Source organism: Gymnoscopelus microlampas, assembly GCF_963454915.1.
Source record: "Gymnoscopelus microlampas genome assembly, chromosome: 5".
Taxonomy (NCBI): Eukaryota; Metazoa; Chordata; class Actinopteri; order Myctophiformes; family Myctophidae; genus Gymnoscopelus; species Gymnoscopelus microlampas.
In genome coordinates this window covers 4,924,557-4,948,962 of record NC_139942.1, presented here as the reverse complement: position 1 = coordinate 4,948,962, position 24,406 = coordinate 4,924,557, and the positions used below count along the sequence as shown (strand labels likewise).

At 43.7% G+C, this 24,406-nt stretch overlaps 1 protein-coding gene across 1 annotated transcript; it reads left to right on the top strand.

The window, feature by feature from the left end:
- Window positions 1-229: 229 nt before the first annotated feature.
- LOC311044842 (uncharacterized protein) lies at window positions 230-9,011 on the top strand (the record flags this gene model as incomplete). Its single annotated transcript, XM_084056657.1, has 5 exons — window positions 230-515; window positions 2,657-3,037; window positions 4,959-5,051; window positions 6,595-6,660; window positions 8,992-9,011. 5 exons carry the CDS (start codon window positions 230-232, stop codon window positions 9,009-9,011), a joined length of 846 nt encoding a protein of 281 aa, XP_083912783.1.
- Window positions 9,012-24,406: the final 15,395 nt, after the last annotated feature.

Sequence of the window (24,406 nt, the reverse complement as noted above, 5' to 3'; positions counted from 1 at the left end):
GTATAGAAACATAATATGTCGTTTAAATGCTTAATTTATAGTTTTAATGTGCAAATTAACCGTTTTTCAATGGCTCCTTTTTGCTCTAGAGGGTACTCTTATTCTGAAGAGATCGTCCACCGGAAGTCTTATTGTTGCCACCTTATCGTTGCTGACGGAACACAGCTGACCCGGGCCGGGTAGTGACTGCGTGTTGTTTTCATGGCGGTGAGAAACAAAGCGGTGAAAAATGTCTGATAAAGGAGGTAAAATGTGTCAAATGGAGTCTTTACGGCTGTCTATAAATGAACACATGACGTCGGTGGGAGAGGAGATATTGTGTGTTTTGGAAAAACAGCGTGATGTTTGTGTGAAGCTTAATGTCAGAGTGTTTGTCAGCGAGCGTCTCAGTGCGGCTGCAGAGTTGATGTTCAACCTCTTCCAGAGAGAGATAGAGACACTAGAAACTCTGCTGGAGAGACGAAACAAACTGCTGGACGACATTTTACAGCCACACATCACACTACACAGAACAGGTGGGTTGAGCTGCATTTTAAATACATGTATACTTGTGTTTAGCCATGGTTCACATAACGCTCGTCTGTCACAACCGTTATGGAACCACTTGTTCCTGGTTTTTACATTTCGAACACTAAGAAATATTCAATTATCATTATTTGTATTAGTAGTAGCTAGTAATCCATTTGAGTAGGCTATGTTGTCAATTATATGTCATTAAATAATGATTTGGAATAGTAGGATATACAAAGATTGGCCATTTCTATAAATAGTAGTTAAAGTATAGGCTCATTTATATTTTGACGTGTGACGCTTTTGATAGAAATGGCATGATTTGATATGAAATGAGAGACCATATGAGAACATATGTGTTGATGCTACCACTTCTCTCCTCCTTCTCTGTATAAAGAGGTTTCCCCTGGACATGAGGAGAGGAGTCCCTGTCTGGTCAAGGAGGAACCACAACTTCCACAGATTAAAGAGGAACAGTTAGAGGAGGCTGATGTGTCAACATTGACCTTACTACATACAGAGGAGAGGTGCAGCACTCTTTCAGGTAAAAAAACAAAAAACAAATAATCACTTTATTGGTATTGGTCTAACAAGACTAAGGGCCTTCCTTATCTTCTGCCTGGCGCAATGTGCATTCCCTATCGTCCCCCTGGCACAGTGTTTCAATTCAAACCTTGTACGACTATGTGAATCAGTTGCATTGGAAACTTTGTAGAGATAAATGACTATAAGCTTAATTCCCTACATGGTGATCTGTGTATGTCTAAAAACGTCCGATGTTTCTGTAGCCTTCTGGTTCAAAGTGTGCACTTATGTATCGCTTTGGCATCGCTTGTCATGTGATTTAGGAATGTTGAGGTAAAGGAAAATAAGCACAACTTTTCCCGAAACACCCTCTCTCAAAAAAGTTTCTCTCTCTCTCTCTCTCTCTCTCTCTCTCTCTCTCTCTCTCTCTCTCTCTCTCTCTCTCTCAGATGTCTCCAGTATGACGGTACAGCACACGGTGGTCGAACCTCAGAAGCGTGGCCATCCGAGAAAGTATTCCGTCTCTCTGCCCTCCCCTGCGGTGATCAAACGTAGGGGATCAAAGCGTAAATGTAGGGGATCAAAGCGTAAATGTAAATATGGCAGTCGCCATATTTATATGGATAAATCTGTCCGGAGGAAGTGGAGGAGAGCGCAGGAAGAGGCAAGGAAAGAGAAGTTGAGATGGGAGCAGATGGGAGGACAGGATAGCAATCCAACATGGCATCCAGGTGACAATGAAAAACTTTACCTTTGAATTTGAGAGACTTTGTATTTAACCACATTAAGCAAATTACACTTTGGTACTCCCATTAGAAAATATGTTGTGACATTTTGTCAAGATTTGTTTTGAAAATAGCAGATCTACAAGATTGTACTGTACATCTGCTATTTTCAAATAGCCAATGTACCGGGTTAAAGTGATTTTGATGGCGACCCCCTCAAGGACCCCTCTTTGAGAACCATTGGTCTACTCTCTAAGACTAGCCTGATTATCAGCCTGAAGCTGCGTGGAGGGGCGGTTACAAAAAGATCCAAACGGACTCTATTGGTTAGACCTAAACCAATCAGAGCAGTGCTTCCTTGTACGTACGCCCGCCCACTTTTGGATACTGGGCCCTGGTTGGTTCCGCACAACTGCGGAGGGAGAGAAATGAAATCTCTATGGAGGGGGGCCAGACCTAATCTGCCGAGGCCTAAAGTGCATGCAATTTTGCAAAGGCAGATTCGTCTGGAACCAGGCTACTGATTTGACAGATTTTTCTTTGATCGTGAAAAGCCATAGGCTGACATTATAATGCCAGACCAAGAGGAGCTCACTCAGAGAGTGGGCGGGGTCTATGGTCTGGAACCAGGCTACTCTAAGACAGCTCAACATCATCTTACAAGTCAACATCATAATAGTAGGCTTACTGTAGTCTTGTTGATGTGACTATTACGGTTACTATGGCTGCTATTCTGTAAGTGTTTGTCTGCTATATGATATACATTTGTTCTTTTTACAGCTACAGAGCTATAATGGATACTGTTGAAAGCTTAGTAGCGCATGGAAGGAACCAGTATTCCAACCAGGTTTCAGCTCAACTCAAAAGCTCTTGACACTTGTTTTCTTCTCCCAAAGATGATGCTGCGGCTCCAAAGCCAGCGTTCTCCTTCATGGGTAGCACCACCACCACCGCCCCGGCACCCAGTCTGTTCGGCAGCACCAGCACCTCTGCCCCCTGTCTGTTTGGCAGCACCACCAGCAGCTCCACCACCCCGGCCCCCAGCAGCGCTTTCGTCTTGAGCCAGACTGCCTCATCCGCCAGCAACGGTCCGCCGGCCAAAGGCTTCCTCTTTGGAGGAAGTCAGGAGAGTCAGAACCCAGCAGCGGCGCTGGCGGCTCCGTCAGCCTCCTCCCTGAGCTCCACCCCCTCCCAGCCCTTCCTGTTTGGAGCTGCTCCTGCTGCTGTTTCCTCCTTCTCTTCTGGAACGACGGCGCCCCCTGCTGCCTCATCCTCAGGTTTGCATCTCTAAAAGACTAACACTGACTGAAGTTGCCATTCTTTGCCTCAGAGTTTTTGTGTGATGAAACTGTTCAGGCTTTGACAAGTCTCTCAAGACAGACGTGTTGTTTCTCCCACAACTTTTACATGCTTCCACCAAACAGTGTACTTAAGAAGCTGTGAAAATTAATAGAAAATAAAGTGGAAGTCTTGCCTTCCCCCACTAGTGTTTCACCTGTGCGTCGTGATTGGTATATGGATTGGAATATCCTGCCTGTCTGAAGAGCAGATAACTCCTTCCTGTTCTCAACTTCTATGGAGTATTATTACAATGCCTCTGTACCATTCAGTTCAGGATTTGAATCCCAGGCCCCTTCCCCTTGACAGGCGGGACCTCGCAGACCCCGGCCTTCGGGGCCAAGCCCAACACAACTCCTGTTTTTGGGCAGCAGTCCAACTCCACCCCTGTGTTTGGTGCGGCTGCTAACTCCACTCCAAGTAGGTGGCTTTTTGTGGCATCCACAGTTTGACTAGAGTTTCCTCTCTTAAAGGATCAGTTTCCTGTTGGATTTCATAATGAAGAAACTGTTGGATTTCATAATGATTTGTTATAGACAGGGGTCCCCACGGTCATGAAATTCCTGGAAATATTAGTATACCCGAATTAGAAAAAACTTTTTCCAGTCCTGGAAATGGTTTTGATCAATTTTCCTGGTCCTGGAATTGTTTTTGGCTATTGATTTTGTTAATAAAAAAACATTTTCCAAAACATGTATAAAATGACACGAAATATATAACCTAAGTAGTTCTTTGCTGAGCGGTCTGCGTGATTGCAGCCTAATGTATACCGGACGTGACAAATAGAACAGATCTACAACCTGACAATGTGTTGCAACGTGATGTGTAGTTAAAGTGTAGATCTGTATCTTTGTCGGAAAGTATTCAGACCCCCTTAAATTTGTCACTATTTGTCATATTGCAGCCATTTTCTAAAATCATTTAAGTTCTCAGACCCTTTGCTCAGTATTGAGTAGAAGCACCTTTTTGAGCTAATACAAGTATTAGTATTATTCATTAGCTCAAAAGTATTCAGACCCTTTGCTCAGTATTGGGTAGAAGCACCTTTTTGAGCTAATACAGCCACGTAAGTGAAGTGAGTGGTGCTATTTTAAAACAACAGTGGTCATCACAGTGATGGAAGCTCACTTGAAAAAAAGCTCACTTAAAAAAATAAAGTATTTTTTTGTGAGTGGTGATATTTATGAGTTATTAATTTCATCATGCGTCTCGCTAGCCAATCACAGTACGTCACAGCCAATCACAGTACAGCGAAAGACACATTTTCACGACGTAAAGAAAAACTTTCGCCACGGATGGGTCCCAAACCCACTTATAGGAGAGGCTACACCGCTCAAAAACTGGCTATAGCGAGAAGCGGACCCGAATCGAGCTGGCTGCAAGTTATGCATCAAAACATTTGATGTTGGGAACATGGGGCTGGTCAGCCATGCGAAAAGCAAAACACATCTCAAACTCCAAAAGGCTGCTCAACAGACTGCGGGTGTCGGCACGTATTTCACACCTGATGTAAGGCCCTATGTTTCTGTAGCCTTCTGTTTCAAAGCGACCGCTTATTTATCACTTTGGCATCTCGCTTGTCATGCGATGAAAGATAGCCTAAAGATCACAACAATGAGAAAAGATGAAGCGAAGTTCAAGCACTGTAGAGACTATCCATCCTAGAGTACGCCTATGAACCCTTTATGTGGGTGCAATTTGCACCATTGACAATAATGTTGCAAAACACGCCATCCAAGGTTCCTTTATATGTAGGCATTCTTTTCAATAAAATGGACAATAATTATGAATCCTGCATCCCCTCTCTCTCTCTCTCTCTCTCTCTCTCCCTTTTCTCTCTCTCTCCCTTTTCTCTCTCAGATGTCTCCAGTATGACGGTACAGCACATGGTGGTCAAACCTCAGAAGCGTGGCCGTGGCCGTCCGAGAAAGTATCCCGTCTCTCTGAAAAAAGGTATGTTGGTTTAAATGAAAATAAATGATCTAAATGTCATAATCTTTCATGAGAAATTGATTCATAGTGGTTAATGTTTTGTTTTGTACTAAATTCAAATTATATATTGTAGTTTAATTATAATTATATTAAACTGCTACTAATTTGACTGGGGAGCCACTGCTGACCCAGGTGACCCATAGAGTTATAATATATGTAGAGGGTGGACTGCCCCGCCCCCAGCTATTCATTTCAATGAAAGTTTCTCAGTGGCGCTTGAAGAACCCGTAAGTCTGCCGGAAGTACCAATATTGGAGCCAATAGAGCAGGCCATAGGGTTACGAGCAGGCGCACTAGGGTTTCAAACGGCAGATGTGCCCGCAGTAGCATTACAAATGTGGAAGTGTTGCTATCCCAGATTTGACCACCAGGCGACGGCCGCTTAACTCTTCTACTGTGGTTCTGGGGGCTTGGGGTGACCCCCAAAGGACCCCTCGGAGACTAGATGGCAGCAGCGGACATTATAAGAGCCACAGCACACTTGTCCGCATGAATGTGATGCGATATAAACATTTTTATAAACATTTTTCAAATAACGAAACAAGCCATGGACAAAATGTATGATGTACCAACAAGGTAACAATATTTATTAGTATACACATGGAACCTCAGCGAACCTCAGCGGCTACACCGCTCAAAAACTGGCTATAGCGAGAAGCGGACCCGAATCGAGCTGGCTGCAAGTTATGCATCAAAACATTTGATGTTGGGAACATGGGGCTGGTCAGCCATGCGAAAAGCAAAACACATCTCAAACTCCAAAAGGCTGCTCAACAGACTGCGGGTGTCGGCACGTATTTCACACCTGATGTAAGGCCAAGTCCTACTATTTCTAAGACGCTTAACCAGTCCATCGCAAAAGGAAAACAATAGGAAAACCAACAAAAGTGTAATTTAAAACATCCATGCATCCTTCATTAATTTTAAATCATTAAATGGAGCAAATGCAAAGCTTTTCCTAGCAGCTGAGATATTCACACTCATGTGGTGTCGCTTCAAATAGGTTAACCGGTTTGTTGTAGGCCTACCCGATTCTAGTTGAACAATGGCGGCAAACTGCTTTCGTTGTATCCACTCCCCTTTTTCCGTTGTTGTATTTCACTAAGAAACCAAAGTGTTCCCAAACCAGAGACCTCAACGCTAATGCAGGGTCTTCAAGTTATTGTTTTGTTTTCGGCTCGGTGATCTTCGTACAGTATGTCTAAAAACGCCCTATGTTTCTGTAGCCTTCTGTTTCAAAGCGAGCGCTTATTTATCACTTTGGCATCTCGCTTGTCATGCGATGAAAGATGGCCTAAAGTCACAACAATGAGAAAAGATGAAGCGAAGTTCAAGCACTGTAGAGACTATCCATCCTAGAGTACGCCTATGAACCCTTTATGTGGGTGCAATTTGCACCATTGACAATAATGTTGCAAAACACGCCATCCAAGGTTCCTTTTTATGTAGGCATAAAATGGACAATAATTATGAATACTGCGTCCTCTCTCTCTCTCTCTCTCAGATGTCTCCAGTATGAAGGTACGGAAGCGTGGCCGTCCGAGAAAGTATCCCGTCTCTCTGAAAAAAGGTATGTTGGTTTAAATGATCTAAATGTCATAATTTTTCATGAGAAATTGATTCATAGTGGTTAATGTTTTGTTTTGTACTAAATTAAAATTATATATTATAGTTTAATTATAATCATACCATAGAGCTCAAATATATAGCCGTTCAAAAACTGGCTATAGCGAGAAGCGGACCCGAATCGAGCTGGCTGCAAGTTATGCATCTAGACTATCCATCCTAGAGTACGCCTATGAACCCTTTATGTGGGTGCAATTTGCACCATTGACAATAATGATGCAAAACACGCCATCCAAGGTTCCTTTTTATGTAGGCATTCTTTTGAATAAAATGGACAATAATTATGAATCCTGCGTTCTCTCTCTCTCTCTCTCTCTCTCTCTCTCTCTCTCTCTCTCTCTCTCTCTCTCTCTCTCTCTCTCTCTCAGATGTCTCCAGTATGACGGTACAGCACATGTTGGTCGAACCTCAGAAGCGTGGCCGTGGCCGTCCGAGAAAGTATCCCGTCTCTCTGAAAAAAGGTATGTTGGTTTAAATTAAAATAAATTATCTAAATGTCAATAATTGTTCATGAGAAATTGATTCATAGTGGTTAATGTTTTGTTTTGTACTAAATTCAAATTATATATTATAGTTTAATTATAATCATATTAAGCTGCTACTAATTTGACTGGGGAGCCACTGCTGACCCAGGGGACCCATAGAGTTATAATATATCTAGAGGGCGGACTGCCCCGCCCCCAGCTTTTCATTTCAATAAAAGTTTCTCAGTGGCGCTTGAAGCACCCGTAAGTCTGACGGAAGTACCAATATCGGAGCCATAGAGTTATGAGCAGGCACACTAGGGTTTCAACAGAGCCAATAGAGCAGGCCATAGGCCGGGTTACGAGCAGGCACACTAGGGTTTCAAACGGTAGATGTGCACGCAGTAGCATTACAAATGTGGAAGTGTTGCTATCCCAGATTTGACCACCAGGCGACGGCCGCTTAACTCTTCTACTGTGGTTCTGGGGGCTTGGGGTGACCCCCCAGAGGACCCTTCGGAGACTAGATGGCAGCAGCGGACATTATAAGAGCCACAGCACACTATTGCCCGCATATATAAACATTTTTATAAACATTTTTATAATAACGAAACAAGCCAAGGACTAAATGTATGATGTACCAACAAGGTAACAACATTTATTAATATACACATGGAACCTCAGTTCAAAAACAGTGCATAAATCCTGAGTGCAAAATACTGTGTGGGTATTAAACTAAAGTCAATCGAACCCATACTGCCGTCCAATATACAGTAGGCCTAACTAACCTTAATGGTTAATTAATGCAATGACATCCTCTTGTAAACATTAAACAATGAATTAAATTACCTTAGGCTTAGAGTGCAAATACAGTAACTTATACTGTAGTGTAGCCTTAGTGCAAGAAGAGCATGACAACAAAACAAACTGCTATCTCTGTTTAGCAAAATAATAAATACAACAATATAAAATACAGTTGTTAGTGGCAGTGCAATAATAATAAAAAAATCCTTGCCCATAGTAATGTCGCAACATTATCTTCATTCAGCCTAGCCCTAGACGTCACGTTACCAAAATACAAAATTCTGCCACTTAGCCAGGCTACTTAAAATAAAATAAAAAGCTGAGCTTTAGTAGGCTGCCTGCAACAGGCTCTTCTCCAGCCTACATTTAACAAAATTAAAAAATAGAATCAACAAAAATACAGTTGCAGGGACACTTTACTCACTTTGGCTAATAATAATAAAAAGTCAACTTAAATAGGCCAAATAAAAACACAAAAGGCCACTCATCTTAAAATAACGGGGGAGCTGAGCTGAGGCTTTTTCTACTTCTTGCGTTTAAGGTTTGTCGCCAGAAAAACTAGCATATTTACCATTTCTGGCTTGAGCAGAGAACGCGATGGCGTAATGATATTCCCTGCCGTGCTGAACACACATTTGGATGCCACACTCGTGGCGCACGCACACAAATACCTTCGGGCCACCCTCGACATCAGTGGAAAATGTCGCTGTCCATAATCTTTCCACCATGTAGTGACGATTTCAAACAAACTTTTCGCCACTCGGCTGGTTACAGGAATATCTGTTTTTGACGCATTTCCAATCAATAGAATGTCCATACCAAAAGCTGCTGTTGGGTGAGGTTCCCATTTATTCAATCAAACAAAGAATTACAGCAACGTTTTGTTTAATGCATGTAAGAATGGTAAAAACCGTGTGATCTCCTGTGTACCCAAACATTTCCATCATTAAGTGGCTTGTTGCACCTGTGCCTATGAACCTGCCCGTTGCTATGGCAACCCTCTCCAGATCGCCCACAGCAGGCTTAAAGGCACAAGGTCAGAATGGCTCCTTCACACCACATTAGTGGATCATCGTCTCCGTTGATCACATCCTCGTGACCATATTTGGTCAAGTCCTAAGCTGCTCGCTCCGCCACGGTGCCAAGTGTGCGGTCTGCACCCGTTACCTTCTGAAGTAGACTGCCCAAAGTCTTTTTGGTCTTTTTTGGGGGGGGGCTGTGGAACTTCGCCTCCTGCCTCGCCTCCAGCTTCCTCACCTGGGTCTTGCCATACAGTTGTTGTGCCAGTTGCAGCTGCTCCTCCATCTTCTTCTCGCCGCTTCTTCTCTTCTGCTTGCCTCTCCAGACTCACCATCTCTGTCTCCAAGAGCAGCTTTGTGTCCTCCAAAGCGGCGTCACTGCTCTCATAACCCCCACGATACCGAGGATCAAGGAATGTGCATTTGCGGGTAAACTCCCGCACGTTTAAGCCATATTTGGCCTCCAGTTTAGCCAGGATTCCCTGCTTTATGGTCTTTGTTAACGGGAGATCATCTTCTTTTATTTTGAGCACTTCATCTCTGCATAACCGGAGCATGGGAAGGAGAGCAGAGCTGGTCACGTAATCTTCGGCTGATAAAATATCAGTGACGTCTCCGACTCGTTTCAGTGCCTTGTAAACAGACGTTAGGACGTCAACGTCTGCCCAGTTGAGTTTCAGCTGCCAGGACTTGTATGCATGTATCAACTCGGCGTGCTTCAGTAAGCGCTCGATCATAGCAAGTTTAGAACCCCAGCACGTGGCGCAGTCCTGTAAATAATAAACAAAAATACATTTTAAATTACTTATAGCCTAGTGAGTCATCACGGCCGAATAGGAAATATTACATGTACATTACAGTCATTTAGCAGACGCTTTTATCCAAAGCGACTTACACATGGAATAGTGTAATCAATTTAACAGATTATTAGAATTTTTGGGTATATATATATATATATATATACATTTTATAAGCCTATTACCGTTTTTAGATCTTGTGTCTTTTAGCCCCCCGTTCCTGCTGTTCTTGTAAAGTTCTCTTCTACGGTTCCAGCTGTGTGAAAAGGCAGCGGTGATGCTACGGACGTTGGCCAGTCGATCAAATACTGGCCTTTTCTGCTCTGCCACTGTGTTGGTAACAGCTAAATTTAGGTTGTGACCGAAGCAATTTATCCATGGCCAATGTAGATGATCCGTGATGGCCATTGTCTGTAGTTATGGCAGAAAGTTTTCCTTCATCAAGCTGCCAATTATCCAGTGCCCCTCTGAGTGCATTTGCGAGATTCTCCGCCGTATGGTTTTCTGGTAGGTAGCTGGTCTGGAGACATCGGGACTCGAGGTTCCACTCACTTGTAATTGCGAGGACGGTCAAAGACATGTACGGCGCCATATTTCTGGCAGACCACATATCAGTTGTTAACGCGTAGCTGTCTACTCCCGCCAACAGCTCTTCAACCTCACATTTTACATCTTTGTACAATCCCGGAATTGCATCTTTTGAAGTGTTTACGTCTAGGCAGTTCGTACTGGGGATCAAGTGTTGTTAGTAGATCATTGAATGACTGTTTCTCCACTGTGTAGAAAGGCACCATCTCTTTGACCAGGTACCTGGTCACAGCACGGGTGCATGTTTTCCACCGCTGACTATCCCGGTTGTATTTTTTCACTTTAGCAAAAGCACTTCACGGGCATGATTCTTCTCCAGGTGACATTGCAAATTGCTCGTATTTCCTTCTTTCGCTTTTACATCTCTCATGCAAAGCTTGCACACAACCACATCGGGATTATCTGGTTCTCCTGTTTCATTCGGCTGGAAACCGAAATGCTGCCAAACAGAAGCATTTCCAGCAATTTTTTTAGACACCAATTTACTAGGACTTGTTTCTCTCTCCGCCATCATGTTTTGTTTACCTTCCTGTAAGCAGGCTCTGCCTTGTAAGAAGCCGGTTGACACGTAACCGCCTCTCCGCTCGTCCCAGTAATAAAATTCAGCTGTCAGCGTCACTAATTACAATTTGTTGTTGTTTCAAATGAAACTGAAAAAGTAAAAAAGTTATTAGAAAAAAGTAATTTATACATTTATAGGTACAAAAATAATAATAATAATCAAAACTTTTTTTTTTATTATTTTTTTTATTTAATAAAATACAGTATAATGACGGTAATGCAGTATTTTTTATAATACCGATATTGTCTTTAGATATCGAGATATACGATATTACCGGTATATTGCCCAAGCCTAGTACAAGTATAGGCTCATTTATATTTTGACGTGTGACGCTTTTGATAGAAATGGCATGATTTGATATGAAATGAGAGACCATATGAGAACATTGGTGATTGTTTCAAAACAAGTTGGAGAATCACTCTAATCCAATGAGAAAATCATTTTGAGTTCTGCTGTGTTGATGCTACCACTTCTCTCCTCCTGTGTATAAAGAGGTTTCCCCTGGACATGAGGAGAGGAGTCCCTGTCTGGTCAAGGAGGAACCACAACTTCCACAGATTAAAGAGGAACAGTTAGAGGAGGCTGATGTGTCAACATTGACCTTACTACACAAGGAGGAGAGGTGCAGCACTCTTTCAGGTAAAAAAAAATATACAAATAATAATCACTTTATTGGTATTGGTCTAACAAGACTTATGCCGCGTTCACACCGGCTTGAAGCTGAACAATGAATTGGCTTCTATTTTCAATGTTATCTCTATGCAAATTGGCGTTTTCAAATGTTTCATGAGCGTTTAAACGCCTAAATGGAAAGGCGTGCTTTTTTTCTCCCCAGACCCGAGCTTTGAAGCTTTTGTTTTTGAAGCCTAGAAACTGTAGGCGTTTTGAAGCGCAATTCTAGCCAATCAGAGCACAGCAGGACCTGAGTAGGCGTGGACTAGCTCGTTCAGCCAAAAAGAATGTCAGCCCGCAGCTCGCAGCCTGCTCGCAGCAGGCGCAGCAGACAGGTTTCCGGGAAAAAAAATCTATTTTTAGCGGTGCCAGCCGCTCTACATTTCCACTTGTCTGTGTGTCCGTCCGTCCGTCCGTATATTATGTCCGTATGTTTGAACACGGCAAAGAAGCAAAACATGCGCCACTTCAACACACACACACACACACACACACACACACACACACACAAGCCAAGCCCAGCCTACTGCACACACGAACACACGCGCACACACACACACACACACACACACACACACACACACACACACACACACTTGACGTCCGTATGTTATGTCCGTCCGTTTGAGCACGGCATTTAAACAGCTATAACTCCAGTTCGCAGCATGCTACGGAGTACACATTTTGTACATGGACTAAAACCACCAATAGGGACGAACTGAAATTAATTAAGCCCCGCCCCATCTGTCTTCCTATTGGCTGGGCTTTAAACAGCCATAAGTCCAGTTTGCAGCATGCTACCAAATACAAATTTGGCATCTGGACTTAGACCACCGATAGGGACAAGCTTTAATTGCTGAAGCCCCGCCCCCTCTGTATTCTTATTGGCTGGGCTATAAACAGCCATAACTCCAGTTGTGCATGAGAAGGTGGAAGGCCTTGAAAGAGGGCTACGAGAAGCACCTGCAATTGGTGAAGGACTGCAGCACAAGTGGCTCGGCCAATGTGCCCATTAAGACCTGGACATTTGCCACAGTCATGTCCTTCATGGAGGACCATCTTGACAAAAGGGACACGACTGGCAACATGGAGATGAGCGCTGCTACCCCCCAGGGTAATCTGCACCATAATCTTCATGTACATGCACTGAAACTGTTCTTGCACTAATGTCTAGGAACAGATACCAGCTGCTATGCTCATGCACCTTATTTAGAAATCTCATTTACATACATCCTACTAGGACCACAGCACAGCAGCACATTTACCTCCCAGGGCACCAGCGGCGTCGTGCGGGCTCCAGGACCACTTAAAAAGGCTGTTGCCACTGCCTCCCGCAAGAGGACCCTTCCTGCAGCTACCCACCCCCACACCTTCCAACCACTTCAAGTAGCCGATTTGTTCACCCTGAACCTAGAGCCCATATTGGAGCTAGGTTCAGGGTGTACAGCTCAGGGCACCAGCAGCAGCCTACCTCCCCCTCTAGCTACAAACCCCACAGTCACCCCAGTGACCCTACCTTCAAGGTTTGTTTTATTGTTACATCCTGTGTACAGGTACATAGGAGTAAAAGTTAGTGTTGCAAATCTACAAGTTCACAACGCCTCGCGCTATTTTCAGCAAAGAGGATTGGTGTAGAGGGGAAAAAAAGAGCACAGAGTGAAAGGTTAAGATTACTAAGTATCGAGGGTTTAATTGGTTAAATTTCTCTTGCTTACAATGTACTTTTGTGACCGAATGGTTAGTGTTTCCTTCTGGCCTGATTTATTTTAGTTCTTTTCTGTACATGTAGATCTCCATCTCCCGAGGGCACTACAACCCTACCACCTCCTCCAGCTGCCCAGGACCCCAGCATCCTTTCAGAAGATGACATCCCAGAAACCCAGGTAAGGGCTGGGAAATATGTAATTATTGCATTGATATTGGAGAGACTAGATATTGTCTGGGATGTATTCACATACATCAAAGTTCTTAGTCGCTACGACTGATTGCAGTCATTTTGATTCCATAGAAGGCAGCATTTGTCTTCTATGGAAGCATGTCGCACACAGGTCGCGACACGTAGTGAGACCATTAATGATCCATTTACCGTTTATTAACCATTACCATATTAACCATTTACCATATATGCAATGATATTGCATTCAAGTTTGGCGGTGTGACTCTGCTCTTGTGATATTAAAGATTCCCTGTGCAAACATGTCACAGATATTCAATCACACAACCCCCAGAGCAGAGCATAAATACAGTTTTACATAAACATTGAACCTTCAATGCCTAATTGAACTACCACATATCATAGTACAATCCTTAGAACCACAGTACAATACACAGAATCATAGTATAAACCATAGAACCACAGTACAATACACAGAATCATAGTATAATCCATAGAACCACAGTACAATACACAGAATCAACCTATAACAATATGAACTAAATGTCACAGGGAGGAGGCCGGAATTTGAAAACCTACAGCTGTACAACCTGCAATGACAGCTAAGCATGAATGAACAGAGAGCAGACGCTGCTTAAATGACCCGCCAGAGTTGCACTGTGGGTGTGAGGGCGTGAGTGAGTTGGCTTGTAGCGAATGAGAATGACAAGAGGTTGAACGTACTGCCTTAAGGGAGTACAACTGTATAGGCTTGTAAGCGAATGGGGGGGGGGGGGTCCGGGGAGAGTGAATGACGTATATAAACATTCTGCCTTCCGTGTCTACATGAAAAGTACCAAAAGTAACGTGATATTTCATTTTGTCCGTATCGCCCGGTTCTAGACCCAGGACAAGCCAGATTTGGAGCTATCGGACGAGGAGGAGTACATCCCAGTGCCCCGAAAGGTGCGTCGGCATCAGGCCAACTCCCAGCACCAGAACATGACGGCCTTCCAGGAGAGTCTGGTGTTTGCAATGGCGGAGACCGCTGGGCCCTCTGTCCCTCACACTGTTCCGCAGGCTCTGGATGGGGACGACTACTACTTTCTGGGCATTGCCCACACGGTGAAGACGTTGTCGGCCAGGGGGAAGGCTGTGGTAAAGATGAACATACTGCAGGCAGTCAACGATCAGTTGTTCAAGGAACTGGGAGAGAAAGGACTGTAGTGTGCTTTTTTTTTTGTAAAAAAAAACACACTACAGCTCCCCTGCAAAACACACTACACCTAGCCTGGCATTGGCCAGACTGATAGCGTGGATTCACTCTCACGTTCCTCCCCGGTATCAGTCTGGACTTCGGCCCATAGGGAGTGAGTATGAGAAATCAGAAAATGATTTGGATGCTTTTCACTGTTGTACGCAGTTGAAATGCATTGATGATTTCTCATACTTGCTCCCTTGCGCCGAAGTCCAGACTGATTCCGGGGAGGAACGTGAGAGTGAATCCATGTTATCGGTCTGGCCAATGCCAGGCTACACTACACCTCCCCTCCCAGTACACACTACACCTCCCCTCCCAGCTCATAACGCTGCACCGAGTGCCGCGCTATGAGCTTATAGATCTGCTATTCTGGGGGATTCCACAAATGTGTTCTAAATCCTAACAGTTTTTTGAAGGAAGTTATATTGCAATAATATATCAGTGGTTCTCAAACTTTTTCATGTCAAGGACCCCCAAAATGTATGTATTTGGCCATGGACCCGCATCTGAGAATAGTTTTGTTCCAGGGAACCCCAGAAGCAAAGATTTGAGTAAAAAATGTGTCTTTAATCTTTAGTCTTTGATCTACAAGCTCATAGCTCAAGCTCATAGCGTGGCACAGAGTGATGGCTTTGTCTTTATGGGTTAAAGGCTTATGTTCCAAATTCTTAATAAAATAGCAGATCTACAAGCTTGCGTGTTGCGATGCATTATGAGTTTGTGGATCAGCTATTTTCACAATGTCATGACAATGTCAAATAACAAAGTATAAAATAGGGCATTCAGGTATGACAAATCATCAAAAGATGAAGATTGGACTAACAAGGTATGATGATAATTTGCAGTATAGTCCCTCACCCCAGTTTGGCTCCAAGCCTCTGCATGCTGTTGTAGTCCATCATTGTGCCCTTTTCCAAGAAGGGAAACTCTTCATACTGCACTTGTAAGGGCTCACGCTGCAAGACAGATAGGGGAAATGCAGGGGGCAGTGGAGCAACTGGGTTCACATCTCCTTCTGGAAGTGGTATATCAGCTTTTTTGATTTCCCTCAAAAGGTATCCTGTAAAAGATAGAGTATATCTGTCAACATATGGTAATCTTTTCAGTTATCACTGTAACACAAATACAGATAATACAAAGAGAGTTGAGGATAGGAATGATACTGCCGAGCCTAATCTGTATCCAGGCAAGCTCTACTATGACCCCTTGGGTCATTGGTCCTCAATTGAATGAACCTCAGAGCAGTGGTTCTCAAAGTGTGGTCCACTGTCTGGGACCCACAGTGTTCCTTGAGAGGGTTCTAAATGGACCCTGTAACTCTGAGTTATGGGGGTCCTTCAAATTTAAAAAGTTATATGTGTATTGTGTATCCTTACCAAGAATCCTCTCCATCTCTTCGCATCTTTTGATCTCACTGACAAACTTTCGTTGGAAAGTGTTGACACTGAGATTGAGCTGAAAGGTGCAATGTGGGGATATACAAGTGAGAACAAAAGCCTTTTGTACATTCTCCTCTGACCTGTGGCAAGGCTTTTTTGCACTATTGTTTGGTGACCTTGTAGGTCGGCTATTTATTTTGTTTGTTTCCTTTTTTTTAACTTTTCAAGAAGAGAAGTAGAAGAAGTAGAAGTATTGAAAATTGGAAGTACTCCAATAAAGTTAAAATACCTCATAATTGTTACACAGTACTTGAATGCAGATGTTATTTTTGTATTGTTATTAAACATGTTCTTGCATAACTGCATTGCACAGTGATTCCCTCTACCAAACAATTTATTCAGTGTGCCAGGAATACTCAAAATATTACATTTATTTGAAAATGGCCGGTTCTTAAAAGGCCCATGTGTGCTTGTGCATATTCTACATATTTAGGAAAGTTTGACATGTACTGGTGTAGAATTACCTGCTCTTTCATCTGAATAAGAGTGGCCCTTTTATGTGCTTGTGCATACTTGTTACTTAATGGAATTTCTTTAGGAAAGGGGGGTTTTCATACGTTTAATAGAATTATACTCTTTCATTGGAATATGGGGATGGCTCTTAAAAGAGCCTTTGTGTTGGACTAGGCCACGTCATCCTGCCAAGGAACAGCACCCACTCCAGAGAAGAATGAGGTGAAGCATTCTCTCCTGAAGAGGGGCTCTCGTGCAGCGTTGTTGTTGCCCACTCTGCCAAGCCTACGAAGCCCCGGAGTCTCTCCCTCCACGTGCAGGTCCACAGCTGGTGGTCGAGCAGCAGCAGGTCCACGGCTGGTGCGTCTCCTCATGAAGTTGTGCAGGATGCACGTGGCCTTGACGCAGGCATCTGCATTGTCTGGGTGGAGGGGAATGACCCGATGGTACATCCTCCACTGGCTTACCAGGATGCCAAAGGCGTTCTCCACCACCAGTCTGGCACGGGACAGCCGGTAGTTGAAGACCCTCTGCTTCCTGGTGAGGTGATCCCCGGGGAATGGCCGCATGAGGTTGCGGCGAAGAGGGAAGGCCTCATCTGCCACAAAGACATGGGGTTGCCGGCCCAAGTCTTATGCCCCAGGAAGCGGAGCGTCTTCAGGGAGGTAGAGGGTGCCATCCACCAGACGCTGACCAAAGGCAGAGTGTGCCAGAATCCCACCGTCGCTGGAACCTCCATAGCTGCCGACGTCGACCACCCGGAAGCTTTTATCAGCATCCACAACTGCCAAGAGGACCAAGGAGAAAGTCCCCTTGTAGTTGTGGAACTGTGAACCGGTTGCCGGGGCGGGGCCTGGATGACGACATGCTTCCCGTCTATGGCTCCGACACAGTTTGGGAAGTTCCAACGTCGCTGGTAGGTATAGCAGCGATGGCACGCCAGTCATCTGTGGTGGGTACAGCCATGAAGTCACCAACCAGACACTCCCAGATGGCTTTGGCAACCTCTGGCACTATCCCAGACACAGTGGAGATGCCCACACGGTAGCTGCCAGCTATGGTCTGGTAGCTGTCTGCAGTGGCCAAGAAGCTTGAAAACACAATTGAAAAATATTTAGTTATTATTATTATCATTGTTATTATCATTATTATATAGAGCAGGGGTCTTCAACAGGGGGTCCGGGACCCCCAGGGGGTCCTCAGAGTTACTACAGGGGGTCCGCTAAATCTTTGTGTGATAGGATTTAGTTTTTTTCCCCTTAACCACTTGAACCCTAGAATTATTTTTCTGAGGGGAACATAAGCCAAAAATAGCAGATCTACAAGCTCACAACGCCTCGTGCTGCAAGGCGTTGTGAGCTTGTTGATCGGCTATTTTTGGCATTTGGAAAAAAGGGCAGACTAAGTAAAAAAAAAAAAACTTTAATCTGAAACACAATGTTATACAATATAGTAGGGGGTCCCTGCTTCATCTCTCTCTCAGCTAGGGGGTCCTTGGCCTGAAAACGTTGAAGACCCCTGATATAGAGCAAGAGGTCATCTTGTTTTGTACTAAAATGAATGCACCACAAGTCAAAAGAATAAACAAAACAATATTTGCTTCCTCAATGTAGCAAATAGTTTTAACATTTTTCAGGATTTTTTTTTTTTACTGTAGGCCTAGTAGAAGTAAAATCATCGACAAATGGAAATACTCAAGTTAGGTAAAATGACTCTAAATTGACCTAAACACAGTAGGCTACTTTAGCAACATGTACATTGTTGATTTCCACCACAGAAGAATAATATAGAAAACGTAATAGCACTTCACTGGGTTCTAGAATACGCTATAAGCAAAAATAATTAAATAACTATACTTATTTGCATGTTGCTAGAATAAAAGAGATCTCACCGAAGACAAATTGCGAGCCGTTCAGCTGGGGGTATCGCTCGGCGGTAGTTTGTGTCCATCCTGGCAATGCGTGGTCCCGCTCTTGCCAATAGCTCCTCAAACTGGGCCACAGAAAGCCTGAAAGCTTCTTGGAAGCGGGTTCGATCCAGCATCTGCTCCCGAACCAGCGTGTGAAATTCACCCCGCTCAAAACGGGTCTGGAGGACGCTGTGGACCCACACAGACCGCTCAGAGCGCTGGCGGGGCAGGGGTTGCTCCCGTGTTTCCTCATCCTCCAGGGCGGCAAGGATGATCAAGAGCCTCCGTCTTCTGATCCGCTGATGATCCATGTTGTCGCGCTATGACATGAGTCTTGAAAACCCCTTTATTTATACCATTTGTTGCCCGCGAAAAGTAAAAGTGAGGGAATGTTTTGTGAGGGAATCATTTCAATTGGTTTGTTGCGTTCAGGAATCAATGAACCAATCGTGACTTGTGGTGCACTATGACTTGTGGTGCACTAAAATGTGGTGCACTAAAATGAATGCACCACAAGTCAAAAGAATAAACAAAACAATATTTGCTTCCTCAATGTAGCAAATAGTTTTAACATTTTTCAGGATTTTTTTTTTTTACTGTAGGCCTAGTAGAAGTAAAATCATCGACAAATGGAAATACTCAAGTTAGGTAAAATGACTCTAAATTGACCTAAACACAGTAGGCTACTTTAGCAACATGTACATTGTTGATTTCCACCACAGAAGAATAATATAGAAAACGTAATAGCACTTCACTGGGTTCTAGAATACGCTATAAGCAAAAATAATTAAATAACTATACTTATTTGCATGTTGCTAGAATAAAAGAGATCTCACCGAAGACAAATTGCGAGCCGTTCAGCTGGGGGTATCGCTCGGCGGTAGTTTGTGTCCATCCTGGCAATGCGTGGTCCCGCTCTTGCCAATAGCTCCTCAAACTGGGCCACAGAAAGCCTGAAAGCTTCTTGGAAGCGGGTTCGATCCAGCATCTGCTCCCGAACCAGCGTGTGAAATTCACCCCGCTCAAAACGGGTCTGGAGGACGCTGTGGACCCACACAGACCGCTCAGAGCGCTGGCGGGGCAGGGGTTGCTCCCGTGTTTCCTCATCCTCCAGGGCGGCAAGGATGATCAAGAGCCTCCGTCTTCTGATCCGCTGATGATCCATGTTGTCGCGCTATGACATGAGTCTTGAAAACCCCTTTATTTATACCATTTGTTGCCCGCGAAAAGTAAAAGTGAGGGAATGTTTTGTGAGGGAATCATTTCAATTGGTTTGTTGCGTTCAGGAATCAATGAACCAATCGCTTCATCCCATTGCAAAAGTTGACAGATAGATGGATAAATCACATAAATCAGAATATAGACCTATGCATATGATAGATAGAAAGATAGATAGATTGTTTATAATAATAACTGATAGGCCTATATATGTATGTAGGTAGGTAGGTAGGTAGGTAGGTATGTATGTATGCTTGTTGTTGTGGTGAACATTCAACATTGTGAGCTTGTAGATCTGCTATTTTCAAATGGCCGAAGTGTATATAGGGTTGAAGTGGTTTTGTAATAATAATAAAAATCCACATAGTAACTAACTAGTAACTAAAGTTGTCAAATCAATAATTGCTTCTGGGATGGATGTAGCAGAGTAGAAGTAGGCCCGTTCAGTTATTTAGCAGCTTGTTTATAAACGTTCTGTAGATTTTTTTTCCATAAATAGGTTATGTAGTAACTAAATATAGACTTATTTCTCATCTACAGCTGCTATTTTTCATTTTTGACTTCATAATGCGCATCTGCTCAAACATCCCGTTTTTGTCTCGCCTCGAAAAAGCTCACTTGAGGAGACTTGAGTGACAGCTCCTTGGACACGCCCAGTTTGATCAAAAATCGGCATCGCTTGTCATGCGATTTAGGAATGTTGAGGTAAAGGAAAATAAGCACTACTTTTCCCGAAACACCCTCTCTCAAAAAAGTTTCGCTATCAAAAACATTGTCCATGTGGAATTTGGGCACACTCACTCACTTGCTCTCTCTCTCTCTCTCTCTCTCTCTCTTTCTCTCTCTCTCTCTCTCTCTCTCTCTCTCAGATGTCTCCAGTATGACGGTACAGCACATGTTGGTCGAACCTCAGAAGCGTGGCCGTGGCCGTCCGAGAAAGTATCCCGTCTCTCTGAAAAAAGGTATGTTGGTTTAAATTAAAATAAATTATCTAAATGTCAATAATTGTTCATGAGAAATTGATTCATAGTGGTTAATGTTTTGTTTTGTACTAAATTCAAATTATATATTATAGTTTAATTATAATCATATTAAGCTGCTACTAATTTGACTGGGGAGCCACTGCTGACCCAGGGGACCCATAGAGTTATAATATATCTAGAGGGCGGACTGCCCCGCCCCCAGCTTTTCATTTCAATAAAAGTTTCTCAGTGGCGCTTGAAGCACCCATAAGTCTGACGGAAGTACCAATATCGGAGCCATAGAGTTATGAGCAGGCACACTAGGGTTTCAACAGAGCCAATAGAGCAGGCCATAGGCCGGGTTACGAGCAGGCACACTAGGGTTTCAAACGGTAGATGTGCACGCAGTAGCATTACAAATGTGGAAGTGTTGCTATCCCAGATTTGACCACCAGGCGACGGCCGCTTAACTCTTCTACTGTGGTTCTGGGGGCTTGGGGTGACCCCCCAGAGGACCCTTCGGAGACTAGATGGCAGCAGCGGACATTATAAGAGCCACAGCACACTATTGCCCGCATATATAAACATTTTTATAAACATTTTTATAATAACGAAACAAGCCAAGGACTAAATGTATGATGTACCAACAAGGTAACAACATTTATTAATATACACATGGAACCTCAGTTCAAAAACAGTGCATAAATCCTGAGTGCAAAATACTGTGTGGGTATTAAACTAAAGTCAATCGAACCCATACTGCCGTCCAATATACAGTAGGCCTAACTAACCTTAATGGTTAATTAATGCAATGACATCCTCTTGTAAACATTAAACAATGAATTAAATTACCTTAGGCTTAGAGTGCAAATACAGTAACTTATACTGTAGTGTAGCCTTAGTGCAAGAAGAGCATGACAACAAAACAAACTGCTATCTCTGTTTAGCAAAATAATAAATACAACAATATAAAATACAGTTGTTAGTGGCAGTGCAATAATAATAAAAAAATCCTTGCCCATAGTAATGTCGCAACATTATCTTCATTCAGCCTAGCCCTAGACGTCACGTTACCAAAATACAAAATTCTGCCACTTAGCCAGGCTACTTAAAATAAAATAAAAAGCTGAGCTTTAGTAGGCTGCCTGCAACAGGCTCTTCTCCAGCCTACATTTAACAAAATTAAAAAATAGAATCAACAAAAATACAGTTGCAGGGACACTTTACTCACTTTGGCTAATAATAATAAAAAGTCAACTTAAATAGGCCAAATAAAAACACAAAAGGCCACTCATCTTAAAATAACGGGGGAGCTGAGCTGAGGCTTTTTCTACTTCTTGCGTTTAAGGTTTGTCGCCAGAAAAACTAGCATATTTACCATTTCTGGCTTGAGCAGAGAACGCGATGGCGTAATGATATTCCCTGCCGTGCTGAACACACATTTGGATGCCACACTCGTGGCGCACGCACACAAATACCTTCGGGCCACCCTCGACATCAGTGGAAAATGTCGCTGTCCATAATCTTTCCACCATGTAGTGACGATTTCAAACAAACTTTTCGCCACTCGGCTGGTTACAGGAATATCTGTTTTTGACGCATTTCCAATCAATAGAATGTCCATACCAAAAGCTGCTGTTGGGTGAGGTTCCCATTTATTCAATCAAACAAAGAATTACAGCAACGTTTTGTTTAATGCATGTAAGAATGGTAAAAACCGTGTGATCTCCTGTGTACCCAAACATTTCCATCATTAAGTGGCTTGTTGCACCTGTGCCTATGAACCTGCCCGTTGCTATGGCAACCCTCTCCAGATCGCCCACAGCAGGCTTAAAGGCACAAGGTCAGAATGGCTCCTTCACACCACATTAGTGGATCATCGTCTCCGTTGATCACATCCTCGTGACCATATTTGGTCAAGTCCTAAGCTGCTCGCTCCGCCACGGTGCCAAGTGTGCGGTCTGCACCCGTTACCTTCTGAAGTAGACTGCCCAAAGTCTTTTTGGTCTTTTTTGGGGGGGGGCTGTGGAACTTCGCCTCCTGCCTCGCCTCCAGCTTCCTCACCTGGGTCTTGCCATACAGTTGTTGTGCCAGTTGCAGCTGCTCCTCCATCTTCTTCTCGCCGCTTCTTCTCTTCTGCTTGCCTCTCCAGACTCACCATCTCTGTCTCCAAGAGCAGCTTTGTGTCCTCCAAAGCGGCGTCACTGCTCTCATAACCCCCACGATACCGAGGATCAAGGAATGTGCATTTGCGGGTAAACTCCCGCACGTTTAAGCCATATTTGGCCTCCAGTTTAGCCAGGATTCCCTGCTTTATGGTCTTTGTTAACGGGAGATCATCTTCTTTTATTTTGAGCACTTCATCTCTGCATAACCGGAGCATGGGAAGGAGAGCAGAGCTGGTCACGTAATCTTCGGCTGATAAAATATCAGTGACGTCTCCGACTCGTTTCAGTGCCTTGTAAACAGACGTTAGGACGTCAACGTCTGCCCAGTTGAGTTTCAGCTGCCAGGACTTGTATGCATGTATCAACTCGGCGTGCTTCAGTAAGCGCTCGATCATAGCAAGTTTAGAACCCCAGCGCGTGGCGCAGTCCTGTAAATAATAAACAAAAATACATTTTAAATTACTTATAGCCTAGTGAGTCATCACGGCCGAATAGGAAATATTACATGTACATTACAGTCATTTAGCAGACGCTTTTATCCAAAGCGACTTACACATGGAATAGTGTAATCAATTTAACAGATTATTAGAATTTTTGGGTATATATATATATATATATATACATTTTATAAGCCTATTACCGTTTTTAGATCTTGTGTCTTTTAGCCCCCCGTTCCTGCTGTTCTTGTAAAGTTCTCTTCTACGGTTCCAGCTGTGTGAAAAGGCAGCGGTGATGCTACGGACGTTGGCCAGTCGATCAAATACTGGCCTTTTCTGCTCTGCCACTGTGTTGGTAACAGCTAAATTTAGGTTGTGACCGAAGCAATTTATCCATGGCCAATGTAGATGATCCGTGATGGCCATTGTCTGTAGTTATGGCAGAAAGTTTTCCTTCATCAAGCTGCCAATTATCCAGTGCCCCTCTGAGTGCATTTGCGAGATTCTCCGCCGTATGGTTTTCTGGTAGGTAGCTGGTCTGGAGACATCGGGACTCGAGGTTCCACTCACTTGTAATTGCGAGGACGGTCAAAGACATGTACGGCGCCATATTTCTGGCAGACCACATATCAGTTGTTAACGCGTAGCTGTCTACTCCCGCCAACAGCTCTTCAACCTCACATTTTACATCTTTGTACAATCCCGGAATTGCATCTTTTGAAGTGTTTACGTCTAGGCAGTTCGTACTGGGGATCAAGTGTTGTTAGTAGATCATTGAATGACTGTTTCTCCACTGTGTAGAAAGGCACCATCTCTTTGACCAGGTACCTGGTCACAGCACGGGTGCATGTTTTCCACCGCTGACTATCCCGGTTGTATTTTTTCACTTTAGCAAAAGCACTTCACGGGCATGATTCTTCTCCAGGTGACATTGCAAATTGCTCGTATTTCCTTCTTTCGCTTTTACATCTCTCATGCAAAGCTTGCACACAACCACATCGGGATTATCTGGTTCTCCTGTTTCATTCGGCTGGAAACCGAAATGCTGCCAAACAGAAGCATTT